Raw genomic sequence first — 14,697 nt, 5'->3', positions numbered from 1 at the left:
CACACACACACGCACACACCCATACACACACGCACACACACACACACACGCACGCATGCACACATACACACACACCCACACACACACACACACCCATACACACACGCACACACCCATACACACACGCACACACACACACACACACACACACGCACGCACGCACACACACACACACGTACACACCCATACACACACACACACACACACACCCATACACACACACACACACGCACGCATGCACACATACATACACACACACCCACACCCATACACACACGCACACACCCATACACACACGCACACACACACACACACACACACACACGCACGCACGCACGCACGCACACACACACACACACACACACGTACACACCCATACACACACACACACACCCATACACACACGCACACACACACACGCACACACACACACACGCACACACACACACACACCCCATACACACACGCACACACCCCATACACACACGCACACACACACACACACACACGCACACATGCACACACACACACACACACACACCCATACACACACACACACACACACACACACACGCACACATGCACACACGCACACACACACACGAATGCTGCATACAGAAGCTTACATACACAAGTACACGCGCACCATATGCGCAGCCATTCAACACTGAAACACGCAAACACAAAGCAATGTAGAAAACACAAAACAGCACATCTGCTTCACTACTTTATTACCTTTGAAGAGTCTGAGTCTTTCATGACCATGTAGGGCTCACAGCATTCTGCAATGTCACCCTGCTGAAGTACTTTCTCCAACTGAGGGAGGAAGAAAAACACACTTAAAAAATCACACACACACACACACACACACACATCAAAAAACACACTTAAATAAATCACACACACACACACACACGCACATCATTCACACACTGCTATAAACACACACACGCACATCATTCACACACTGCTATAATCACACACACACACATCAAAAAACACACTGCTATAAAGACACACACACACACACACACACATCATTCACACACATCAAAAATCACACATACACACACACGAACATCATTCACACACTGCAATAAGCACACGCGTCTCCCCTCCCTGCACCCAGGGCGCCCCCTGCTGGCCCTGCACCTTTATGACCAGGAAGATGTCAGCGGACGGGTAGGTGATGGAGAAGATGGCGGAGCGGGCGAGGGTGGAGATGGCCACCTGGGGCGTGTGCGGGCGGAGCAGGCCCTTCATCTGGTCGGAGTTCAGGTCAAAGTAGAAATTCTCTGAGATCTGAGAAGCAGACATGAGAAGGGTCTTCATTAAAAAAGTAACGCACAGACATGGCATTCAGTCGTTACGTACAGCACCTGATAACACTCACTCAGCGAGGAGGCCAAGCCCCTGGTCCTAAAGACCATGGGTCAGCTGGTTTAGCTGTTGCTCATCACTTTACAGTAGTGCAATTATATTTATTTATTATGCTGTTAAGTCACCTAATCTCATCTGTGCACCTGAGTAATAGGAAATAAACTGCTGGCTGTTTCCATGGTGAAAACAGAACCCTGCACACCCTGTGTCCACCAGGGGCTAGGGGGTTTGGCCCCAGGTGTGAATGCACTTCCTGTTTCCGGAGTCACTGTATGTTGCCAACTCTTCTTCTTTGGTGTGATCTACACACGACCACACGTATATACATGCTGTATTCATTCCCACGTTGATTATAATATCCACCTAACAAACTGTGAGACCAACAATAGTAAATAACCAGGAAATAAATCAACTCACAACTCCCCTCAACACAAACATAAACACACACATACACACACACACAAACTCAGAGTACAGATGCATATGAGCTTTACCTTTTTCTTTTCCTTGACATCATAAAGAGCCATAATTCCAAAAATTGGTTCAATTTCTATTTCAAACCTGTAAAAAACCCAAAAAAGAAATAATGAGGGGTGGGGAGGGGGGCTGAACGACCCGTCTGTGGTGTGGAGGGGCGAGCTGAGCGCCCAGTCTGAGGCGGGACGTACTTCAGAGACAGGCACTTCACCAGGATCCTCTGTCCAGAATGTTCTTTGGGCACGTCGGGTATGGAGCAGCGCTCTACAGCTTCATCCTGTGAGAAACAGCACAGACTGAGCACAGACTGAGCATAGCCTGAACACAGTCAGAGCACAGCCAGCGCACAGCCTGAACACAGCCAGAGCACAGCCTAAACACAGCCTGAACACAGTCAGAGCACAGCTTAAACACAGCCTCAACACAGGCTGAGCACAGCCTGAACACAGCCTGAACACAGGCTGAGCATAGCCTGAGCACAGCCAAGGCACAGCCTGAGCACAGACTGAGCATAGCCTGAGCACATCCAGAGCACAGCCAGAGCACAGCCTTAGCACAGCCTTCTCCAGGGCTCCTGTAACTACGTCCACTGCAGCTAAGGCTACAACCATTGGCCAGTGGAGGATGGGCCCTGCCTCTATAGCTGGAATCCTCCCAAGATTTATTCCCATTGGGGAGTTTTTTTTTCCTTACCTGTATGCTTTTGGGGAAGTCTGGCCTGGTTTTACCATAATCTCTGACACACACACACACACACACACAGACAGACCTCATCAGGGGCAGGGAAGAGTCCCAGCAGGTCGGGATGGCGCCCCTGCTGGCGAGCATCGGCGTTGCGGCGGTCCATCTCCTCGGTGGCGGTGCGCTCCAGCACCGAGGGCAGCAGGCTGTCCGGGGACGAGTTCTTCAGGTCAAAGATACTGCAGGCCCAACTGCCCCGAGGAGCGTCCTCCACAGACACCGAGCGCCGCTTCACTTCCTCCTGGGGGGGGGGGTTGGGGGGAGAAGAAGAGAGAGACCTGTTAACAGTCTTGGAAAGAAAGATCTGCAGTGAGCTGCTGTATGTTTTCTGTGATGGAGAGAAGGGTGAACACACACACGCACACAGACACACACAGATACACAAGCACATACACACACACACTCACATACACACTCGCATACACAAACACACTGCTCTAGCCCCACTCCAGAGTTTACCTGGTCGTCATGGCGATCGGCTGCGGTCTCGTCCAGCTCAAAGGTCTGCTTGTCCAGCCCCCGCTGCCTCTCTCTCTGTCGCTCAGAGGAGTGAGGGGTGTGGCTGGTACTGTAGAGCCGGTACCTGTGATCAAAGCCTTCATCATCACCTGCATCATCACCTTCATCTCCACTATCAGAGTCACAACATCATCATCACCTTCATCTCCACTATCAGTCACAACCTTCATCTCCACTATCAGTCACAACCTTTATCTCCACTATCAGAGTCACAGCATCATCACCACCATCACCTTCATCTTCATTATCAGTCACCACCATATCACCATCAGATCATACTTCATCACACCTCATCTCCATTATCAGTCACCACCATCACCTTCATCTTCATTATCAGTCATGACCATCACCATAGCTTGGTTATAAACATCACTCCACAGAAGTCCACAAGCAGGGATGAGACAGAGCGGTGGCAGTGGGGGAGGACAGAGGGAAGAGACGGACGAGAGAAGAGAGGGATGAAAGAAGAGACGGACGAGAGAAGAGAGGGATGAAAGGACAGACGGACCGGACGAGAGAAGGGCGTGCTTACTTCCTCTGAATGATGAGCCAGGGCTCGGTGTACACGGCCAAGGCGTCCCTCACCCTGGGGTCCAGCGAGCTGCAGAGACAGGGACATGAACGCCGCTGAACACCGCTGAACACTGCTGAACATCACTGAACACCGCTGAACATCACTGAACATCACTGAACACCGCTGAACATCACTGTACCCGCGTACCACTGCACACTCGCTAATACAATCCAGCCATTAGCCACCCTACATTCAGCCGTTAGCCACCGAGCGTTCAGTCATTTAGCTCACGAAGCTGAACCACGGCGGTCGCCAACACACTGACTGAGAAATCCAGCACACGGCAGGCTAAAGATACACAGCGAGCAGTACAATGTTTGGGACAAAGACATTTTCCCTTGATTTGGCTCTGTGCCCCACAATTTTAGATTTGTAATCAAATAATTCACACGCGGTTTAAAGCGAACATTCCCAGCTTTTATTAAAGGGTATTTTATGCACATTGGCTTGTAGAAATAACAGCTTTTTATACATCGTCCCCCGCCATCGTCTGTGTCTTTGTCCCAGACATTATGGAGCTCGCTCAGCGTGTGTGTGAGTATATGTGAATCCATGTGCGTGTTCGTACAGAGAGCGCATAATGTGTGCGCTACTGTGTGTAGACAGCTTGTGTTATGAGTGTAGCGTGTGTGTGCGTATATGGTGTGTGTGCGGTACAGAGTGTACTGCGTGTGTGGAATGTGTATGCTGCATCTGAGTGTGTAAAGTATATGCGAGTGCCTCACTCCTCCTCAGGCTGTGCCGGTTCCAGTGTAGTGCACTCTCTCTCCTGTGGGAGGAGCTGCAGGTCATCAGAGGGAAACTCCAGCAACTGCCTGAGGGGCCCAGGCTCCACCCCGGGGGCATGGCTACTCAAATACTCCTCAAAATCAACGGGCTCCACCGCCTCCGTCAGAGGAACCTGCAAACACACCAAAATCACCTCAGCTACACATCCTACAACATCACACACACACACACACACAAACACACACACACACTCACTCAAACACGCACACACACACACACACACACACCAAAATCACCTCAGCTACACATCCTACAACATCACACACACACACACACGCGCGCGCGCACGCACGCGCACACACACACACACACACACACACACACACACACACACACACTCACACACCAAAATCACCTCAGCTACACATCCTGCAACATCACACACACACACACACACACACCAAAATCACCTCAGCTACATATCCTGCAACATCACACACACACACACACACACACCAAAATCACCTCAGCTACATATCCTGCAACATCACACACACACACACACACACACCAAAATCACCTCAGCTACACATCCTACAACATCACACACACACACTCAAACACGCACGCACGCGCACACACACACACACACACACACACACTCACTCACTCACTCAAACATGCACGCACGCACACGCACACACACACACACACTCACTCAAACATGCACGCACGCACACACACACACACACACACTCACTCAAACACGCACGCACACACACACACACACACACACACACACACACTCACACACTCAAACACGCACGCACGCACGCCACACACACACACACACACACTCACTCATACACGCACGCACGCACACACACACACACACACACTCACTCAAACACGCACGCGCACACACACACACACACTCACTCAAACACACACACTCATACACACACGCACGCACACTCATACACATGCACGCACGCACGCACGCACACACACACACACACACACACACACACACACACACACTCACTCAAACACGCACACGCACACACACACACACTCACTCAAACACGCACGCACACACACACACTCACTCACTCAAACACGCACACACGCACACACACACACTCACTCACTGAAACATGCACGCACACACGCACACGCACGCACACACACACACACACACACACACACACACACACACACACACACACACACACACACACACACACACACACTCACAGGCAAGCAAGCGCACACACATGCTATAATCTACATTTACGGTACGATACCACCCACCTGAAATATACACACACAAAATAGCACATGACACACCACCCAAATTAGACAACAGACACACACACTGTATATCCACATGAGCAGCCCACACACACACTCACTCAAACACACACACACACACACACACACACTCACTCAAACACGCACGCACACACACACACAGACTCACAGGCTGATGGGCTCCTGCTCGCTTCTTGGACAGCAGGGGAGATCCATAGTCTCTGGAGACCTGCTTTCTCACCTCCGCCGCCACTGTCCTGCGATAGAGATCACATCAATCAGTATCACAAAGCACATCCGTCAGGAGCCACATCTCTTCAGTCACATCCATCAGGAGCCACATCTCTTCAGTCACATCCATCAGTAACACAAGCCACATCCATCAGGAACATCTCTCTTCAGTCACATCCATATCCATCAGTAACACAAACCACATCCGTCAGGAGCCACATCTCTTCAGTCACATCCATCAGTAACACAAACCACATCCATCAGGAGCCACATCTCTTCAGTCACATCCATCAGTAACACAAACCACATCCATCAGGAGCCACATCTCTTCAGTCACATCCATCAGTAACACAAACCACATCAATCAGGAACATCTCTGCAGTCACATCCATCAGTAACGCAAGCCACATCCATCAGGAACATCTCTCTTCAGTCACATCCATCAGTAACACAAACCACATCCATCAGGAGCCACATCTCTTCAGTCACATCCATCAGTAACACAAACCACATCAATCAGGAACATCTCTGCAGTCACATCCATCAGTAACGCAAGCCACATCCATCAGGAACATCTCTCTTCAGTCACATCCATATCCATCAGTAACGCAAGCCACATCCATCAGGAACATCTCTCTTCAGTCACATCCATCAGTAACACAAACCACATCCATCAGGAGCCACATCTCTTCAGTCACATCCATCAGTAACACAAACCACATCAATCAGGAACATCTCTGCAGTCACATCCATCAGTAACGCAAGCCACATCCATCAGGAACATCTCTCTTCAGTCACATCCATATCCATCAGTAACACAAACCACATCCGTCAGGAGTCACATCTCTTCAGTCACATCCATCAGTAACACAAGCCACATCAATCAGGAGCCACATTTCTTCAGTCACATCCATCAGTAACACAAACCACATCCATCAGGAGCCACATCTCTTCAGTCACATCCATCAGTAACACAAACCACATCCGTCAGGAGCCACATCTCTTCAGTCACATCCATCAGTAACACAAACCACATCAATCAGGAACATCTCTGCAGTCACATCCATCAGTAACGCAAGCCACATCCATCAGGAACATCTCTCTTCAGTCACATCCATCAGTAACACAAACCACATCCATCAGGAGCCACATCTCTTCAGTCACATCCATCAGTAACACAAACCACATCAATCAGGAACATCTCTGCAGTCACATCCATCAGTAACGCAAGCCACATCCATCAGGAACATCTCTCTTCAGTCACATCCATATCCATCAGTAACACAAACCACATCCGTCAGGAGCCACATCTCTTCAGTCACATCCATCAGTAACACAAACCACATCCATCAGGAGCCACATCTCTTCAGTCACATCCATCAGTAACACAAACCACATCCATCAGGAGCCACATCTCTTCAGTCACATCCATCAGTAACACAAACCACATCAATCAGGAACATCTCTGCAGTCACATCCATCAGTAACGCAAGCCACATCCATCAGGAACATCTCTCTTCAGTCACATCCACATCCATCAGTAACACAAGCCACATCAATCAGGAGCATCTCTTCAGTCACATACATCAGTAACACAAGCCACATCCATCAGGAGCCACATCTCTTCAGTGACATCCAGTAGTAACACAACCCACATCCATCAGGAACATCTCTGCAGTCACATCCATCAGTAACGCAAGCCACATCCATCAGGAGCCACATCTCTTCAGTGACATCCAGTAGTAACAGCGCCGAAGTCAAGTTTATAGCAACTTCAGCTACAAGCCTTTCAAACTTCCGTCAGGTTTATTTATTTTACTGCAGGCATTTCGAAAATCCAAAAACATTTTTTCATGAGCCCAAACAGAGTAAAACAGCCAGATTTAAGTAACTGTGACGCGTGGGATACATATCTGTCATTGTGTGCATAATGAGTTTTGCCTACCATGCAAAACTCCTGTTTGAATTGAAGCAGCTGTCATGCAAAACCGACTCCATGCGAATTAAACTTTCACCGCACATCAGGCAAAACTTTCACCGTATAATTTGGTGCATCTGTCGGGAAAAGTGGAGCCTGCATGTAGCATTAGAAGGAAAACTACGATTGCATGTTCATTTTATTCTATCAACAGCTCTATCGGGGGTGTCCGATCTTTTCCAAAAAGTGTGGTCTGGTGTGGGCACAGTTTTCTGCTGTAGTCCAGCACTAAGGCTGCGTTTACACCACCCGGTAAAAGACAACTAATTCTGATCTTTTGCTCACATGTGGCACAGATCACATATGTATTATGAACGTGCAAACGGAAGGAAAAAAGACACACAGAATCGGATATTTTCATATCCATTTTGGGCCACGTTCATATGAAAAATAAATCCGAATCTGATACCTGCCAAAGCCACTGTCATCTGAACGCGCTGGTCGGAAATATCCCAGTCACTGCGATTAACACGTCATTCAAAATGCGATACACTCACACTTTCTTTTTTTCGCATCTGAATTACGCTTGACTTAATTACACGCACAGACACTCTCCGCCGGTGAAGTTAAATGTCATAGGCCTAAGTCGTGTTAACTGGAGGGTGAAGGCTCAGAGGAATGGACAAATAGGCTACTCCCCTGACCCAGCCGTATAAATGGATGCAATGTAAAATGTTACGTAAAAAGCTGTGTAAGTCGCTCTGGATAAGAGCGTCTGCTAAAATGCCTGTAATGTAACGTACAGAGGTCACATGACTTTTAAGCCTGTGGGGCAAAGACTCGGCATAGGCCAAAAGACATGTGATAGACGGTCACAATGATAGATGGTGCCATGGCTGACACACTTCCAAAGGCAACAGCTTCAATTATCGTTTCCGTCTCGTGTTGTGTCCACTGCAGACGGCGGTGCGGCTGTGGCGGCCTGGTTGTTTACTTTTGCTTCGGTAACCAAACCCTTGTGCGCGCATGCGGGTTGTTTCCAGTGTAAACCCGCGTGAGCGCGGGTTTCGCATACGAGTCACCTTTAACAGAAGATGCCAACAGGTGGTTAAAAAAAATAGAATATAGGCAACAACAAAAAAAAAACCTGAACTGGGTATCAAGTGTAAAACAAGACCAGGTTAAAACCTAGTAAATGGCTGGACCTAACACACGTGGTCCGGCCAACCAATGGTGTAACTTCATCACTCAGTCAGCGTTTGTAGGGCTGGCCCCGCTGTTGCGGTCCAGCCAAAAAGTGTAGCCTAAGCAGACACCTGATTTTACTTATCAAGGGGCTTGATTGAAGACCATAGCTGGCTCAGGAGCGCTGGGCTAAAACAAAAGCCTGCACCCACATCAGCCCCTTCCAGGTCAGGCTAAACACCCCTGCTATAGACCTACAGCAGGGGGCCGGTAAAGGAATCCTCACTGGAAAACAGCTCTGCTCATATAAGACACATCTCAATGCCTAAAACATGGCCGACCGCTTGGAAATGCACCCGCATTCAGAAACTGCAGATGTAGCAATAAATAACATGGTTCGCAGATGGAGACCTGATGCAGATATGACACCACGCTTTGCTCAGTATGAGTGCACATTCTCACTGTGACTGGGGGATTACCAACGGATCTCACACGTAGCAAACAGCAATTAGCCACACGTCCACTGAGGGGAGCAAATCGAAAAAGAATTCACATATTTATGCAGGCAGTCAATAACTGCGAGCAAAAAAAAAAAAAAAAAAACAGTTTTTAAAAACCACTCCCTTTATGTTGCAGGTCCTGGCATGCATCTCGGAGATGGCACAGATCTGCTTATATCAATACTCATCACCGGGCCTGCTGGAGGTTCCCCATCCACGCTAAATGCGCCTTTTGTAAGTCTTGTTTGCTGAAGGTAACTGCTGAACGCCTAATCTCTAAACTGTAGCTGCGCCAGGGTCCACTTCCTGCTTCCAGCGAGGCGCACTTCCTCTTCCTGCTGGAGGAGATGGAGCGGGAGATTCCCCCGTTTTCTGCCACCCAGCCCTGAGCTGAACACCACCCCACGGCTACAGCCCTGAACGCCACCCTTCTGCAGCAGCCCTCATCTGAACACCACCCCTCTGCTGCAGAGCTCAACACAACCTGAACACCACCCCTCTGCTGCAGCCCTGAACACCACCCCTCTGCTGCAGAGCTCAACACAACCTGAACACCACCCCTCTGCTGCAGCCCTGAACACCACCGCTGCAGCTCAACACAACCTGAACACCACCCCTCTGCTGCAGCCACCTCTGCAGACCCACCACCACTCCCTGCTACCACCACCTGAACACCACCCCTCTGCACCAGCCCTGAACACCACCTCCCTGCTCCACCTCTGAACACCACCCCTCTGCACCAGCCCTGAACACCACCTCCCTGCTCCAGCCCTGAACACCACCTCCCTGCTCCAGCCCTGAACACCACCCCTCTGCACCAGCCCTGAACACCACCTCCCTGCTCCACCTCTGAACACCACCCCTCTGGTGCAGCCCTATGCACAGCCTCTAGGCAGAATGCAATTCACTCCATCATCCCTGGACTCATCATCACTCAGTTCATACAGTTATACTGTTTTCATTACTCAAGCACCAATCCCCCTTGACTTGATTGGTGCTTTTCTAACCTTGTTACCCGGTTACAGGGAACGGGTGGGGGGGGGGGGGGGGCTGGCGTGCCCTGAAGGAATGTTCTCTGGTCTCTTCAGTACATTGCATTACCATGCTGCCTGCATATTAACACTGGCCCGTGAAACTGCATAAAGGGGAAAAGGACAGCTATGCGTCCGTAGTGGCGTCAGGACAGCGCTTACCGTGAAACACGAGGCTCATGCAGAACAGACCAGCCCTGCGAACCCGCGGCTCCATGCAGAAACCCATTCGACCGGCTCCATGCAGAAACCCATGCGACCAGGCTCCATGCAGAAACCCATGCGACCGGCTCCATGCAGAAACCCATTCGACCAGGCTCCATGCAGAAACCCATGCGACCGGCTCCATGCAGAAAACACCATGCAGAACCCAGGCTCCATGCAGAAACAGACCCATGCAGCATACCGGCTCCATGGAGAAACCATGCATCCACAAACATCCACACGCTGCATTCCCCACAGCTTATATATGCCACTGGCTTCTCCCTGAAAGCGCACTTGTGACTGCCCAGAGAAAAATGACTCAGTTATCATTGTTAGTAATCATATTACACACACACACACACACAGGGCGGCACGGTGGTGAAGTGGGTAGCCTTCATAGCAAGAAGGCTGTGGGTTCGAATCTCGGCTTGAGGCCTTTCTGTGTGGAGTTTGCATGTTCTCCCCGTGTCCGCGTGGGTTTCCTCCGGGTACTCCGGTTTCCTCCCACAGTCCAAAGACATGCAGGTAGGCTAATTGGGGACTCTAAAATTGCCCATAGGTATGAGCGTGTGAGCAAATGGTGTGTGTGCCCTGCGATAGATTGGCGGCCTGTCCAGGGTGTACGCCTGCCTCTCCCCCAATGCATGCTGGGATAGGCTCCAGCACCCCCTGCTCAGGAGAAGCAGGTATAGATAATGGATGGATGGATGGATGGGCACACACACACACGTGCACACACACACATACACACATTTCACTGACATATAGGAGGAACTGGGAATAAGGCAGGGCACGGAGTCAGACTGTAAATAAGAGAACTAGTACTGCTGAAAACCTTTCACTGAAACCAAAACACCCTCAACATCACAGCCATTATAACCTGAAGGATATTCTTACCAAGCTCACTCACTACAACAGGGAGAAACCACTGAGAGGTTTCAAGTGTTGATATGTTTCAATTCTCTTTTTGTGTGTGTGTGTGTGTGTGTGTGTGTGCCTGTGCGTGTGTCTGTCTGTCTGTGTTTTAGAATGTGGTGTAATCGTGGAAAACAGGTCTCATCACACTCACGTGTGCACGCGTTTTGTGTATGTCAGGGCAACTCTCTCGGTAACCAAAACGAAGTAGATGTGGAGGCTTTGTGGAAACGAAATTACGACTTTTGGACACAATGCAGCATGTGGTACACAGTGCAGCGACAGATAGACACGGACTGGGTCCAACCTCCCCCCCCCCCCCCCCCCCCCAAAAAAAAAAACAGGAAAGCAAAAACCAGCTATGTTCCAGCAGCAATTGACGGAACACCCCCACCCTTTCCTGCATCCTGGGAAGGGTGAGAGGAAGGGGGGGAGAGAAAAAGGTGGTACAGGAAGATTTCTGAAATATCAACATTCCATAATTTGAGTGAAATTTTATGTGGGGTATTGGTAAACAATGACAATCGCAGTTTTTTTCCCCTTTTGCTCAGCATCAACGCGTCCATAAATGTAGCCTCAGCATCTAGCCTAAGCCAGAGCCATTATTAAACCGATCGTACTGCACATGACTTCTTTTTTCAAAATGAAGAGAAACGCGCCTGTGCAGAACCGAATACACGGGGCTTACTCCTCTTGCGTTCAGTTCAGGGATAGAGCTGTCACGGGGTTTCAGGGGCAATACAAGCAGCGACAGACCTCAAGACGAGCTAAACAAATTCGGAATACACAGGATAAGAGACAGGCTACAGCCCAATTAAAGTCGAGAACAGAGTAACATGTAAAAAAAAATCTTTTTTTTTTTTTTTTACACCATTCACAATCTTCCACAAAGCAAGGAACTTCCACTTCTAGGACATTGGTTTTGTATATTTCGAAAGCAGGTAGCAGGAGCCTCAAAAGAAAGAGCACATTTCTCGTGATATTTATTTATTATTTATTTATTTTAAATACTTCAAATCACTTGAAATAACATAACGTTATTTTTTCTAGACAGTGAGAGGACAGCGACCCACGCACCATTCATCAACGGCTAAGTTACAGTAACAGCCCCCGCCTCGTCGTACATTAGCACACAGCTTTCAATTCTGCAAACCGACTTTTACCAAGAAACCAGTAACTTGTGGTATCGGCCACGGGTCATACAAGTTATACTTTCCCTTTCAAGTTCTAGTCAGGCTGCAATAAAAGATAACACAATAAATGGCTAGCTAAGTTTCATAATGCTCTACAAACCAGCTTTCTCACAGAACGTCATACTTACAGTAACGTTAGCTCATTAGTTTACGTTAGCCAACTAACGTTACCCAACCAGGATACAGTTACAAAGACAACGACGAAACAGCCCCTGAGAATTTGAACCTTCGCCACAGAGCGTATAATATCTGCGTAAACCAAAAGTAACTCGAAACGATATTATCACAGTACAATCTATAAAACAGCTGAGGTTTGCTAACCTTAATTCAGACGTGTGTCCATCGCCAGATGAACAAAGACTGGTTCCCTGAACTCCCTATGGCAATATTCAACCGGTCTGATTACAGTTCATAGCAATTTCCAAAGTATTCTACATCAGAAACCCATTAAACTGATTGTAGCCTTTTAAATTTTTTGAAGTACACGGACAATGTCTTACCTATTGATTTTGTGCGCGAACGCCCTCCTTTCGCTATTTGACGCTGCCATTCCGAACTGTTTCCATTCACGGGTTCACGCGCCGTCCTGCGAAATATTCCCGTTTTCCTGCGCTGGTGCATCAGCGTCCTGCCCCGGCTGCGTTTCCTTGTGCCGCCAGGATGCCAAGTGCTGCCTCCCACCGGTTAGGAGCTGAACATTTCATCCAGATCCAATGTCAAGTCACAGGATTCTCACTTAACCGGTTTCATCAAGGCATGCGTTAAACAGACATGCTAAATATTTAAACGGCAGATATTTGAATCGTTGGACAAAATCAGACGGTATATGAAACACTCATATATTCCTATTTGTCATCAACGTAAATCTACCCTTAGCCAAATGTGCGTTTCATGCATATAACTTCGCAATCAGTAATTTAATTGTTTTGCTAACCATAAACATTTGGCATGCTTTCAAATAATCTTTAACAGGAAAATATTAACGTCCTTAGAAGTTCGCTACCTGTATCCCTTACGCGCAATAGCAACATAAATTGCTCTCCGAGGATCAAGTCACGACAAGTGCTCGCGCAGGCTCGAATGGGGCGGGGATGCGAAGAGTGACACAAAGAAGGACGAAAACAGCAGGTGGCACCTGCGTGGTTGTGCGTGCGCTTTAGAAAAGGCGTCAACCAACCTGGCTACGGCGTTCAGATGACCACCCAATCAGATCACTTCGAAGTCGTGAAGAGGAACCGGATTTCTGCAAGGTGAAACCACCATTGCCTAGTGCACATTACACGACTTTTAAAATCCTAACAACGGACAGCATGCCACACTTATGTTTTGCGCACACTACACGACTTTTAAAATCCTAACAACAAAGAGCATGTCACAATTAACGACCGTTTTTCCTAAAAAAATCACTTATATTTTCATTGTAGAAACGTTCACACTACACGACTTACAAAAGAATGGTAATCGCAGGGGGTCACACTACAGGATTCATGAACGTAATAAACTATGTGCTGTGTTGTCGCAAGAACCTATGCAGCGCATGTGCATTCGAGGATCTTCGCCGGCAAAACGATAATGGAAGACAACAATCGGTAACATTTTTTTTTTAGATTATTTATTTTCACTTTAAAAGGACAATTACATGCACAATTAAAAGAGCATCAAGGATAACACAAAAAAGTCACAGGACTTATTTCCATTGTGGTCCTTGCTGTAGCTAGATGCCATGGAGATGTGCGCGTGGGCGTACGCGCGGAGATGCTAGAGTACGGCATTAGCGGCATATAAA

General features: G+C 48.5%; 1 protein-coding gene across 1 annotated transcript in view; it reads right to left on the bottom strand.

Moving 5' to 3' along the window:
* LOC135244102 (dedicator of cytokinesis protein 6-like) overlaps positions 1–13,986 on the bottom strand; it is a 47,339-nt gene extending 33,353 nt beyond the window's left edge. Inside the window, exons 1-10 of the mRNA XM_064316301.1 lie at positions 13,412–13,986; positions 5,904–5,991; positions 4,417–4,592; positions 3,650–3,718; positions 3,058–3,181; positions 2,627–2,839; positions 2,049–2,134; positions 1,875–1,941; positions 1,153–1,302; positions 736–816 (exon numbers count right to left, since the gene is read on the bottom strand). Coding sequence (XP_064172371.1) covers positions 736–816; positions 1,153–1,302; positions 1,875–1,941; positions 2,049–2,134; positions 2,627–2,839; positions 3,058–3,181; positions 3,650–3,718; positions 4,417–4,592; positions 5,904–5,991; positions 13,412–13,461 — 1,104 coding nt within the window. The 5' untranslated portion in view covers positions 13,462–13,986. The remainder of the gene's footprint in view (positions 1–735; positions 817–1,152; positions 1,303–1,874; positions 1,942–2,048; positions 2,135–2,626; positions 2,840–3,057; positions 3,182–3,649; positions 3,719–4,416; positions 4,593–5,903; positions 5,992–13,411) is intronic.
* Positions 13,987–14,697: the final 711 nt, after the last annotated feature.

Source organism: Anguilla rostrata, chromosome 17 (genome assembly GCF_018555375.3).
Source record: "Anguilla rostrata isolate EN2019 chromosome 17, ASM1855537v3, whole genome shotgun sequence".
Classification (NCBI taxonomy): Eukaryota; Metazoa; Chordata; class Actinopteri; order Anguilliformes; family Anguillidae; genus Anguilla; species Anguilla rostrata.
Note: the sequence above shows the minus strand (reverse complement) of the source record. Positions and strands in the feature narration are given on the sequence as shown.